The sequence below is a fragment of the Geotrypetes seraphini genome, chromosome 1 (genome assembly GCF_902459505.1).
Source record: "Geotrypetes seraphini chromosome 1, aGeoSer1.1, whole genome shotgun sequence".
Classification (NCBI taxonomy): Eukaryota; Metazoa; Chordata; class Amphibia; order Gymnophiona; family Dermophiidae; genus Geotrypetes; species Geotrypetes seraphini.
In genome coordinates, this window is record NC_047084.1 from 237711331 (window position 1) to 237725206 (window position 13876).

Below are 13876 nucleotides of genomic sequence, written 5' to 3' on the forward strand. Positions count from 1 at the left end.
TGCATGCAAACTTGATAGCACATGGATCGTTACTGGAGAATCAGCCAGAAAATTGGCCAACAGCGATCCAGTTGGTATCTTCAGCCCTTAGTCCTTAGTCTCCTGTCTGCTGGTAGGAAGATGTATACCCATTCATTGGGAATGGTCTAGAGAAACTCAAGGAACAAATATTAACAGGTTAAGATCTAGTTTTTTACTGAATAGAACTGCTAAAAAAGAAGTCTAATATATCCACAACCATACCTGAAAATACACAAGCCTTACAAATTCCAGTCATGAAACTTCAAGCAGTATTCTCCTGGTGATACAATTTTAAGTCCTTTTATTTTTTTGGTAAGTGAATTATGTAAGTTAAACATAATTTGAAAAGTATTAGACTTGTTTCACTCCTTGAGTAGTGGCTCGTGGCCAGCAGGCTGGTTATGGGATGGAAATGGGAATGGATGTTAGGGCATGATAGTGCAGTATTTTTGTGAAGTTTTTCTACAAAAGCGCCAATTTTTCATATGATTCTGGGTAATTCTAGTTAGAGACAATTCTGTGTTAGTTAAGGACCACGCCCAAATAGAAGTGTACGGAAAAACAGGTGAATAAAAATTTAAATATAATGTAACTAAGGCCAGAGAAAAACACACTAAGGATTAATATAAGGGAAAGCATAATAATATCTGTGTATGTACTTTGCTGTTGAGCCAAATCATGGTGGAAATCATGATTACATGGAATCCAGTTTGGGTTCTTTGTGTGTACTATATCTGTCCTGTCTTCAGCCACCATCTTGGGCCAGTAAATAATATTCTGTCTTTGTCCTCTCTGAGTTTTCCCGCTCCCAGCCTCGTGGTGTTAATTAATACCACATGGGCTTGCGTTAGACTGGTAAAGAAGGATAACGTGTCTCAAACTGAATTGGATGTAGTTTTGAATGAAAATTATGATTTATTGAATGGAAAAGCTTGGCCAAGCAAAGAGTGAATGAAGCAAAGTATAAATTAAGTGTATGACTGTGTTGCTTTGAAAAAACATATTTTATATATTTTAAACCTGAAGAAACACTAAGGAAAATCCTGAGGCAACATCTGGGAGTAATTAGAGTCAGAGACTGTTGCTTCAGTCTCCAGCATAGGAAGGGGGGGCATGGGAAGCCCATGCTTATCACTGTGTGTAACATGAAGCTGTCAGCTTTCCTCTTCCAGACTAAAGTTACTGTCAATTTAGGAAGAGAGTTTTCCTTAAGGGCTGAGCATTTCTCAGCACCCTGTTAAGAATTGTAGAATTCTTTTGAATATGTTATAATATTAATTCAGAAATCAAATGTACTGTTCTAAACTTTTAAACATGGAAACATGGAGGGATTTATTTTCCTTTGTCAAAACTTTTAAGACCACCTCTTTGGTGAATTGTCATTCGTTAGTATACTGATGATGTCACTGAGCTAAAAGTTATATAATAGAATGTAATGAGATATGAAAACGAGACCGTTGTGAGAAGGCCAATATTTGGCACCTCTGACGATCTCCCATTAGCGCAATCGGTAAGCAATGATGCTGTTCTTTTGATCTAATAATGGAAAAATAGAAACAATAATTCAATAAATCTTGGTTATAATTTTTAAAACCTTGCGCTGGTGTCATTTTGCATGTATAATTATTTCAAACCTGAAGTTTTCACAAAGGCGTCAATGACCCTTGCTCACTCCTTCAGCTACAGTACTGAAACACAGTTCTCTAAGGGCTCCTTTTACTAAGCAGCGTAACAGCATTTTCCCTTGGGCCAGTGAGGTAAATGCTCTAATGCTCATTGAATTCCTATGAGTGTTGGAGCATTACCTCGCAGGCCCATGGTAAAATGCTCTTATGCTGCTTAGTAAAACCCAGTGTAAATTATGTAAGTGAAAAATAATTTACACTGGGTTTTACTAAGCAGCAAAAGAGCATTTTACCATGGGCCTGCGAGGTAATGCTCCGACACTCATATGAATTCAATGAGCATTAGAGCATTTACCTCACCGACCCAAGGGAAAATGCTGTTACACTGCTTAGTAAAAGGAGCCTTTAGAGAACTGTGTTTCAGTACTGATTAGCTGAAGGAATGAAACAAGTCTACGGTAATACTTTCCAAATTCTCAGTTACCAAGGGAGAAATTCATCAAAGGTGCTACCACACTAGCATACGCTAAATGCTAAAAACATCCATAAGAATATAATGGGTGTCTTTAGCATTTAGCGTACGCTAATGCGGTAGCACCCTTTGAATTTCTCCCTAAATGTTATGGGCATTAGTGTTTCCCTGAAAAAAGCACTTTTGCTGAAACATGGCCCATGTTGGTTGTGGGATAATTTTTCATGTAAAACAGTTTTGATGCAGACCATTGTGACTGAAAATGATTTAGGACTTTGGAATTTGGGAAGTATTGAACTTGCTTTTACCTTTGAACTGGAATGTCCTCTAAATTTGCAGCTTTTTTTTAACAGGAAAAAAGGGGTGGATTTATGATTTACAAGGCACCTGTTAAAGAAGTTTAAAATTGCTGCATAGCTGCTCTCCTTGGCTTTCCTTAATGTTGGCAACTACATTTATCAGCAGCTAAACTGTGATTTTTCTGAGCAGTTGCCCTGGAACTAATTAAGTAATAAATTATTGCCTGTAATTACAATTTGTGTAAATAATTTCATCTTCCCTTTATTTCTTGGATGTACAATTAAGACTCAATGCTCTTGTACTTGGAGGAAAGTCAATTGAGATCTATGCATATGGAATGTACAAGATAGCTACAATAACAGAGGTAATTATAGTTTTTCTTTACATTTTTTGCCATTCTTAAAGCGTTTTGACTGTAATTTATAGAAAAGAGCCATTAATGTAAAGCTGTAAATATACAGTTTAATGGGGTTTTTTGTCCTTTCACAAACAAAAAAGTGTAGTTTGAAACTGGATTCCAGAATTATTGGTGTGGGTATCCCAACCTAACCAGATGTATAACTGTACCTTTCAGGTCGTTGGATCCTGCCTTGGGTTATGTTTGTCCAGTGACTTGAAATCATTATCAATCGTTACAGAAGTTTCTACAGAAAGTGCACCAGAAATTATTTATTTCCAGGTAAGTATCATAAAAATATAAACATTTGCTCTATAAAGTACTGGGACCCGCTCTGCCTTGCATTTGACACCACTTGTGTTCCATTCTGATTCTTTTGTAACTTAGGTGTGAGAAATTGGACTCTTTAGCAGACATGGACTTTAAGTGGGAGAGGTTACATTTAACTGTTCTCCTCCCTGCCACCCAAAAACCATGTGCTCCCAATATTAGACAGCAATTTAATAAATTAAAGTATGTCTCCAACATTTCAATTTGTTATACTTCCCTCAGGATTTTTCCAGAGATGATATGGTCTTTATTTCCACACCTGTCAGTAGTGTCTCTAGTCAAAAATAATTTGGGTGGCAACAAGAGGGCAAGCTAGGTATGGAGGGGATGGCACACCAAAGCAATATTTTCCACACCATGTCCACTATCACATCACATACCCCTTTCCCCGTCCCCCCTTTTAAATTTGCAATATAAGACCTTCTATGCATAAAGAAACCCTCCTTCTCTAGCTAGTTTCAGCTGCCAAGTAAAACCGTCATTTAATTGATAGCATCATTCAACTAATTCTTCTGTATGGGAATGAAGTATAGACTCTCTATAGGATTAGATATAATCTCATTATGAACCCTGGACCTCCAGTTCTATATCCCCTTATAACTTGTCATACAAAGAATATTCATATTGTGATTTCACCTAAGGAAAAGCAAACGCTCCTTCCATTGCCAGACATTATCAGACTATATTTTCTCTTGCAAAATACAAATATAAAAAATATGTACATTTCCCAATGCAGACATGTCTCAATCTTTAAAGAGTATTAAATAATCATTTTCTTTTCTATCTTTGTCTTGCCTTTTTTTTTCTTTTTTTTTTTAAATAAGGCTAGTCCCAGTCTCTCTTCCCTCATCCTTGTGTCAGTCTTCTAAATTATTTTCCATGATTACCTTGTCATCTTCCTTTCCATTTCTACATCTATCTAAAGCTTTACTTTCTGTTCTCTGCATTTATATCTTCCAATTTGATTTTACTCTCACCCTTTAGTCCTTCATCTCTTTTTCGCTTCTCATCTACTTACAGGCTTTTTCCCCATTGCCCGTTCTGTCTCTCTCCTTCCTCCGGTCTCCTATCCCTGTCCTATCTTTCACACACTCACTAGACTTCCATTTCTGTCCTCTGTACTCACCATCTCAACCCTCACCAGCCCCTGTTCCATTCCTATCTCTTTCCTTCCCTTGCCTATAGGCCATTATTCTATCTCTTACCCTTTATCCCATCTCCTGTTCCTTCTCTAATTTGGCCTATTTGTCTTGAATAAATTGTAAGCTCTGTTGAGCAAGGATTTGTTTGTGTACAGCATTGCATACATCTAGCAGAGCTATTATTTAAATAATAAGTAGTAGTAACATCCTGAATTTTAACATTCATTTTGCTTTGTGTTTTGCAGCTGGACACCAGTTTGCTGTCAGTGTATCTACCCGAAGTAACTCAGATGGCCCGCAAATTTACTCACATTTCTACTCTTCTACAGGTGAGACTGTACCCTTAAAATCAATTCTAACATTTCTCTCTGTATTTTTTATATGCAAAATCTTTTGAAACATGTGAATTCGTACTTTATTTTATCATAGTTCGTGTTTTATTCTTCCACCAATAGTAAACAGTGCACAAGGTACAATCATTTTGTAAATTCAGAGCTTTTGTACAAGGAAGCAAATTTCAAATTAAGATAAATTAAATGAACACCAGTCTTACACCTCTAGTAAGGGAAGGATTTCTCCATCCCTAAACTCTTACAATCTGACCGCTGCCAGAATTATTTCAAAATATTCAATGTTGGGCTCTGTCTGGGATTCGTCATTGAATATTTGGCTTTCTTAAACCGGCTAACACATAGCTGTTTAATTCTGATATTCAGCTAAGGGTTACTACCTTTTATTTGGTCCCATTTATGTAGTTAACCAGGCCAGTTAAGTGCTGAATATTGGCATTTATTGGCCAAGCGCTGACTCTGTCCCAGAATGCCCCCAGTTTGTAGTTTGGTGATTAACTGGTTATTTTCAGTGGCACTGGACAGTTAAGTGCCACTCAAATTAGCAGTTAGCCCTGAACAGGTGATTCAACCAGCCAGGAACCATTTCTGACTAGTTGAATGGCAAGGGGGGATGGAGGGTTCAGTGCGGGAGTGGGCATCCCTCCTGTTAATTTTTGCAGGAAGGGTCAGTTCGGGGATCATTACGGAGGAGGTTTGCAGCAGCAGGAAGGAGTGGTCATCCCTCCTGCCGATTTTTTTCATACTGGGGTTCATTCATCGGTGGGGAGGGGGGGTTCAGGCAGAGGACTGTCATCGGGGGAGTGGGCTTTTTTTTAAAATGGGGCAGATTTGCGTGTGTCCCACATGCACATCATCTGTGCCATTAATAAAAGAAAAAAAGCCCCAACAGCTGAGTGACAGGAGGCTGCTTTGGGGCTTCCCCTGCCGCTCAGATGTTTAGGCTTCCCCAAACCGGCTCTGCATGTTTGTGGAAGTCACTCTCAGAGCGACTAGTGGGATGGGATTATAGCAAACCTCTACGCAAATCATTTGCATGGAAACTTGGAGCATCGGTCACTGTTCCACAATCAGCCCAAAAATCAGCCAACAACTCGCACGGTCTTGTGACTGTGTTTAGTACATCTAGTCCAGAGTGCCAATGCTGAAACAATAGCCCGTAGTAAAAATCCACTATTTAGATGGAAAAGTCTATTAAGATGCAAATCCAAATCCACATTCTTCAAAGAGTTTTACACCGTTACACTTATCTGGCTGCTAGCATTCAATTCTATCCTTGTCCAACGAAGCTCCATTTTGTTCTCTGCTTCAGGGGCAAAGGGTTCATTCAAGTTCAAGATTCAAAGCCTAAGATGGTGTGATAAATCTCTACATTCTATGTTGAGTAGGGTTTTAAATAGGTAAATGCTGTAAATACTGTTCAGATATGTTCAGTCCATCTGAAATTAAGCTAGACTTTCTTTTGCATGGTTGTTTACTAAGTACAAACTTAAATTTTTTAAAAAAGACCCACTCCTATTCATTTTGAATAGGAGAAGCACATGGAAACATATGATAAAAGGGATGGGATGACTTCCCTATGAGGAAAGGCTAAAATAGCTAGGGCTGTTCATCTTGGAGAAGAGACGGCTCAGGGGTGATATGATGGAGGTCTATAAAATACTGAGTGGAGTGGAAAGGGTAGATGTGAATCGCTTGAGCACTCTTTCCAAAAATACTAGGATTAGGGGGCATGCGATAAAGCTACTAAGCAGTAGATTTAAAACAGACCGGTAGGAGAGTGCAATCTGCCTTATTTTATTATCTATTTTCCCAAATTTTTACTTTTTCAGTCAAAATAATTATTGGGATAGTTTAAGATGAGGCAAGTAGAAAGTTGGCTTATCTAATATAATAAAAGCCTAAGCGCGCATGCGCACTCCCTCCTGCGTTTTCCGTTTTCCTTGCGCTGTAGGGCCCCGCAGGTAGGAGTGTGCATGCGCGCTTAGGATTCTGTTTTTCGTCCTGTTGTTCGGTCTGCCCTGCTCCCTGCGTGCCTTGCCGTATTGTATTTTTAAGTTGAAAGACGTGGCGGTGGCTCTTCTCACGATCCCCGCCTGCGTCGGACTTCCGACGCAAGTGGGAATCATGAGAGGAGCCGCCGCCGCGTCTTTCAACTAAAAAATACAATACGGCAAGGCATGCAGGGAGCAGGGCAGACCGAAGGTCCGAATTGAACTGCCAGTTGGCCAGCTCCATTGCCGGAGTTAATTTTCAGTTTACAGGTGCTCCTGTCACGAGGCACACCTGCTTCAGAGAAGACTTCCGATGCAGGCGGGGATCATTAGAGGAGTCACCGCGGCACCTTTAAACTGAAAAATAACTCCGGCAAGGGAGTCGGCCAGACTGCAGGAAGACTAGGGGGATGGAGAAATCCTGCTGCTGCACAGGGAAATGGAGGGGAGGGAATGCTGTGGCTACTGCACAGGGAAGTGGGGGGAGGTGAAAAAATGCTGCTGAACAGGGAAATGGAGGGGGAGGGAATGCTGTGGCTGCTGCACAGGGAAGTGGGGGGAGGGGAAAAAATGCTGCTGAACAGGGAAATGGGGAGGGAATGCTACGGCTGCTGCACAGGGAAGTGGGGATGGAAAAAAAAATGCTGCTGCACAGGGAAATGGAGGGGGAGGAAATGCTGCTTTGGCTTTTGCACAGGGAAGTAGGGGAGAGGGAAAAAATGCTGCACAAAGAAATGGAGGGGGAAGAAATGCTGCTTCTGCTTCTGCAGAGGGAAGTGGGGGGGAGGGAAAAATGCTGCTACACAGGGAAATGGAGGGGGAGGGAATGCTGCTTCGGCTTCTGCACAGGGAAGTGGGGAGGAAGGGAAAAAAATGCTATTGCACAGGGAAATGGAGGGAGAGGCAGTGCTGCAGCTGCTGCACAGGGAAGTAGGGAGGGAGACAGAAAGAAAGGAAGAAAGACACAGGGGCAGGGAGAGAGACAGAAAGACAGACAGACAAAGGGGGCCAGGGAGTGAGACAGACAGAAAGAAAGACAGCAGGAGGGAGAGAGACAGAAAAAAAAAGACAGAAATACAGAAACAGACTAAGGAGACCACATATATTCTAGCACCCGTTAATGTATATAAGACTAGTGAAAACTATAAGACTAGTGAAAGTATAATTTCTGAATTTCATAATTTGCTTAAAACCAATAAATATTAAGTGACTGTATAAACTGAGCTTTTATCCATCTCTGTGCAGTATCTAAAGTTATCTCTGACTTGTATGTGTGAAGCCTGGGAAGAAATACTGATGCAGATGGACTCTCGGTTGACAAAATTTGTGCAGGTATTTGTAGTTCAAATGTGACTCTGTGTAAAGGCATTTTTGCACATCTGAGATAATATACCATATATACTTGAACATAAACTGAGATTTTTGGGCCAGAAAAATGGCCCAAAAATGGGGGTCTTGGTTTATATTCAGGTCCTCAGGTCTGCGCGTTCCCCCACCCTGATCCGTTGCAGGCTTCCTGCAGGCCTCTCTTAAGCCCTTGTGGACCAGCAGTGAGCTGGGACAGGAACAATCCTTCCTGTGTCCTGTCTCGGCCAGCTGTTAACCACCCTGCCACCTTCCTGCTTCCCGGACCTGTTGCAGGCCTCCTGCAGGCCTGTTTAAGCCCTGGTGGCCCAGCGGTGAGCTGGGACAGGAGCAGTCCTTCCCGTGTCCTGTCCCAGCCAACTGTTAACCACCCCACCTTCCTCCCACCTCCCAGACCCCTCTACAACATACCTTTGAATCCTGGTGGTCTAGCGGTGAAGCGAGACAGGAGCTATCTTCGTTCACTCATACCCCATGCAGAGCCGCGATCAGAAAAGGCTGCCACAAGTTTCTGGGGAAATCTCATGAGATGGCAAGAATGCTGCAGGAACCCCCAACAGCAATTTTTGATCACAGCTCAGTTGAAAAGCACTTCTGAAGACACAGCTATAAGGGTTATAAATATATGAGGCTACACTAATATAAAATAGTTTGGTATTTATAAAATAGGCAACATGAAGATGCTTACTTGACCTCTCTTCTTAGGTGACTTTTTTATAAATTTGGCACGCATGCATCTGATCTGCAGCAAAGAGAACAGATAAGAGAAGAATGTATGTAACTCATTATCCAGACAGTGCTAGAGTATAAATGTATTATGGGAGAAGGAGAAAGTAACCACCTAATAAACTACTGTCAAGGATGCAATCTATGTGTAGAAAAGGTACAGAATAAATATACGTATTATAGAACCAGGGGTGGCGCAATCCTCGAGGACCTCAACCCAGTCGGGTTTTCAAGATTTTCACAATTAATTTGCATGAGATTGATTTACATGGACTGCTTCCTTTGTTTGCAAATAGATCTCAGGCATATTCATTGTAGAAATATTGAAAATACATCTGGATTGTGGCTGTCCACCCCTGCTATAGAGTGAGAAACAAGTTTTATATGAGAGTTGACAGCTTTGTTTGCATAATATAATCACAAACTCATCTTGAGTATTACCGATACTGAAAATCTCTGTCCAAACCTAATCCATCAAAAGTATTTTCAGTTTCAAGCAAAATTAAAATAGTGACTCTCTAAATTTAAATCAATAAGATCAATACTTATTATTAAAGCATCTTAGTGCTAATGAGCATTGGCCGGCTCCATGCAAATATTTTTTAGTGTTAGCAACAAGTTCTGCAAAAATTTTTCATGTGAACAAGTTCTAAAAACCATATTTGCAAATATTTTGGGGGGTGACCATGTAAAATCTGTGAGTGTCGCTCCTAGAATGTATGAGCAATTGCACATGTGTTCTGCTTAGAGGGACCAGCTAATGAGTATGATTTTGCAGTGCAGATGTGCAGTCGTCTGAACACTGCTTAGGCCCCAAGTCATGTCATAATATTTCTGTGTTTTAGACCAGAGGTCTGTATCAAAGGAAAGATTTGGAACAAATATGGAACTTTAGTGGCAATTGAGGACTGACATTTATTTATTTATTTTCTATACCGTTCTCTCAGGGGAGCTCAGAACGGTTTACATGAATTTATTCAGGTACTCAAGCATTTTTCCCTGTCTGTCCCAGCGGGCTCACAGTCTATCTGGGGCAGTGGGGGGATTTAGTGACTTGCCCAGGGTCACAAGGAGGTTGTGGGTTTGAACCCACAACCTTAGGGTGCTGAGGCTGTAGCTTTAACCACTGCACCACACTCTCCCCACAAAAGTAGGGACTTGGGAAAAGAGCTAGGATATCAATTTATGACATGACTGAATTAAATATTCCCATATCTGAGCCATCAACTGGTCATGTGATTATTAGCAGCTTATCAAATGAATTTTACAAACAAGTAGTACAAGATTGCCATATTGGCTTTGGTATAAGGGATCAGCTTATACTTTGAATGTGCCCAGCAACACTCACTCCTCCCCTACTGGGCCAGGAGGAATACTGCTGCTTCCTTTCACAGTGGACCCAGGCACAACACCAGACTCCTCTTCCCTTCGGGTTTGCAAGGGATACTGTTGCTTTTTCCCCTTCAAGGCCCAATGGCATGCCATTTCTACCTCTTTTGGTAGGCCTGGCTGGAATACTGCTGACTTCTCCCCTGACTGAACAGTTATTAGATAAGCTTTATAACAATGTGTGTTTAGATGTCAATTATAGTTAGATAGGCAAACTGTAGGTAAAGCACTGTCAGGCATTAGAAGAAATGGATTTTCACATCAAGTTCCAATCATCAGAATGAACTCAAATTCAACTGCAAATACCTCAGTCATACATCTAAACCAGTGGTTCCCAAACCTGTCCTGGGGGACCCCCAGCCAGTCAGGTTTTCAAGATATCCCTAATGAATATGCATGAGAGAGATTTGCATGCCTGTCACTTCCATTATATGCAAATCTCTCTCATGCATATTCATTAGGGATATCTTGAAAACCTGACTGGCTGGGGGTCCCCCAGGACAGGTTTGGGAACCACAGATCTAAACCATTAAATTTTGTTTTCTTTTTCTTAATGTAGGAAAAGAACACAAGCAGTTCAGTACAGGATGAATTTATGCAGTTGTTGCTGTGGGGCAAAGCAAGGTAATGTTTTATAGTGCTATGGATTTGTAACAGGATCTGTTTATATCTTCTCAGCGTTATGCTTTATATGTATATGCGAGAGGTGCTTGGGATTTAAAATTGGGTTTATTTAGCTCAAATTAATAGTAACACAGATCAGCAATCTTAATTAAGGTCAGATTAAAGAACTATATAGAAACTTACAATCTCTCTGTCTCAGTAAGATGTTATGTTTAATGTTTCCACACAGTCAGTTCTACATATTTACTCTAGCCTACCCTGTGTTTTGTGGATGAACTTGAACTTTGCTGGTTGCTGTCAGACTAGTACTGCTCTGGAAAGAGTCTGATTTAAAACAGAATTTCACTGTAGCAGCCTGTCTCACCTCTGCCCAGGAAGAGATTGTCTTCCCCAACACCCTTTCCTAGCAAGGCATTCTCCATGGCACATCTTTCCAGTCCCTCTGCAGGGCTGAAAGCCACCAGTTCTCTCTCACAGTCTCATTCTCCATCTCTTTCTCCTTAATGTCCAAAATTCATTGCTATATAGAATTTGTCTCCATAGCTATTAATAGTAAGTCCAGTCTTTGGCTGTTGACAGGCTAACATGGAAGTAATGGAGCTTGGCAGTTTATGATTGGTCCAACTTGATGAGGATAAAGTCATGGGAATTTGGTCCTATGATGCAAAAGCCAGGTCAGCTTAAGCATACACAACCCATTCTCTGATAGGCCCATTAAAGGGGATTCTCAGCAGACCTGCCACCTGACCACTTTCATGGGTGTGCAGGATTGTCCCAGATCATCATGACCTAAATAACTTTCCACCACGATTCTTCTGTCCCATGATCTCATGTAAACAATCTAGCTCCATGTTGCAATGTTTTTCAGTACACCAGTTTGAATCAATAATGCTGACAGCGTCATTCTCTTTAAAAAATACAGACCAAGCCTGGTCTGGACAGCCATGTAGCAAAGCCCAAGTTTAACTTAATTTCCCTTAGCCTATAGGCCCAAGATTAGTCTTAACAGATTAAGATGTCTTGATGTGTTTGTTTGGCCTTTGTTTATTCAAACCTGTAAAGAAATGAAATTGATGAGGCAAGGTTTCGCTTAGCTGAATCCATGTTGACTCAGTCCCATTATATCATGTTTATCTATATGTTGGATAATTTTATTCTTTATAATAGTTTCCACTATTTTGCTTGATGCTGAAAACAGGCTTATCAGTCTGAAATTTTCTGGATCATCCTTAGAACGCTTTTTAATGATCATCAAGATGTTGCCACCCTCCAGTCTTTGGGTACTACAAACAATTGGTTGATGGGATCTCTTGTAAGGCTGATGCTGACATTTTCAAAATGTGGACAGTTGATCAATGTCCACTGCTAATATCTGAATTGTGAAATAATAATTTTTAATCATATTTATAGCTTCTTATACTTTGTCTGTAAATAAGTTCTCTCCTATATGTGGAGCATCTGCTGGCCTATTGTGTACATCTTCTGTCAAGCTTGAGGTCCTTAGTCAAGCTAGACGCCTTGTTGCCAATGCTACTATTGCTCCCCTTGGAGCAGCACTATAATTTACATATATTATAGGATTCTTATATTTCTCGAAATCCCAATCAAAGGTTCAAAATAAATCACAAAAAATCCCATACATTAACAATGTAAGAAACATTTTTCAAACAAATAGGTTTAAAGGTATTTATAAAATGTGAAATAAAATTTTAAAGTTCTTTATTCCTTAGGTAATAAATTCCAAAATTGAACCAATTGATAACATAAAGAATGTATAGAAATACTCTTATAGCAAATACCTCAAACTGAAGGATAATATAACAAACATGAATTGAAGGTATGCAAAGACCTACAAGCACCTGGAAATGAAAATAGACTAACCAAATATTCAAGTAAAGATCCACCAAACATTTTATGTTCAAATCTATTTTATTGTGGATTCAAGAGAAACAGAAGGCATACAAAAACCAATCAAAGCAGTATCCAACAATGCAAAACTTTGAAATAGTATGGAACCCTTCCCTACCCACCCAAACCCTTCCCAACCAGTGAAGTTCCAGTATAGAGCCCAAACCCCCCATCATATAGGCAAAGGTCTCAAGCGCTCCAAAGGCATGTACTCTTGTGGCCCCTAGGCAACCTTACAAAGCAGTCCCCAACTAAAAAAAACAACAACCCAGTGTCTGATCCTGAACTAGAGCACGTTTCACACCAGTGTGTCTTAAGAGAGAGGATTTAAAATGAGGCTACAACCTTGAGGGGATAAGAAAGTCAAATAAGCTTCCCAAACAAGCAAAAAGCATCTACATCTACGATGATGATATCCACCAAACATTTTAAATATAATACAAGCTAGTTTGAAAAAATACAGGCATAAATTGGAAACTAGTGTAAACAGATTAAAGGAGGAGGAGTATTCTGCAACGTTTGAAGTCTACAGAGGAGCTTAGAACAAGTAATTAAATATAGACTATTACAATAATCTAATGAACAAAGTACATAAACTTGTACCAATTAAGCGGTGTTCTTCAGAAAAAAATGGACACACACACTGCGTAGTTTGTGTCCAAAAAAAGCAACGATATTGTATGTGATTCCATAGAAAGAATGGTATCAAGAGAAACACCCAAAACCTTAGAAGTCCTCTCAATTTGTAAAGATAGACCATCAATTAAAGGATTGCTGTATTTCATGATCAAACCATAAAATCTTTTGTTCCTATGGAGCTGTAAACCATGATATTATGTCTGTTTTCTAAAATAGTTTGTGAGAAGTTATTAGAGATAGTGGGGCTCATTTTCAAAGCACTTAGGCACAAAAAAGTACCATAGGTTTCTATGGTTCTTTGTGTGCCTAAGTGCTTTGAAAATGAGCCCCATAGTGTCTAATAAAACTTTTTTATATGTATTTATTGAGAATGGCAAACGGTCCAGACAAGCAAGTACAATCAACAATGTGTGTTACTCTCTGCCTGTCTGTCACTCTGGGGTTCCCTGATGTTGTCCTTTTTTGACACTTCCTACTTGCATTCCGGGGGGGGGGGGGAGTTGGGTGTAGTAGGGAAGGTGTGAATGGCTTGCCTATTATACGGTAGTAGGGTGAATGTTGATTGCTTGCTGTGAGGAATGGGGCATATGGTAT

General features: G+C 40.1%; 1 protein-coding gene across 6 annotated transcripts in view; it reads left to right on the forward strand.

Annotated features, from left to right (window-relative positions):
- The window catches only part of ANAPC4 (anaphase promoting complex subunit 4), a 98476-nt gene that overhangs the window by 22859 nt on the left and 61741 nt on the right, over positions 1 to 13876 (forward strand). For all 6 annotated transcript variants that reach the window (XM_033948191.1, XM_033948199.1, XM_033948182.1 and 3 more), the window contains 5 exons: positions 2704 to 2782; positions 2993 to 3097; positions 4533 to 4616; positions 7877 to 7963; positions 10671 to 10735. In XM_033948191.1, the coding sequence (XP_033804082.1) occupies positions 2704 to 2782; positions 2993 to 3097; positions 4533 to 4616; positions 7877 to 7963; positions 10671 to 10735 (420 nt within the window). The remainder of the gene's footprint in view (positions 1 to 2703; positions 2783 to 2992; positions 3098 to 4532; positions 4617 to 7876; positions 7964 to 10670; positions 10736 to 13876) is intronic.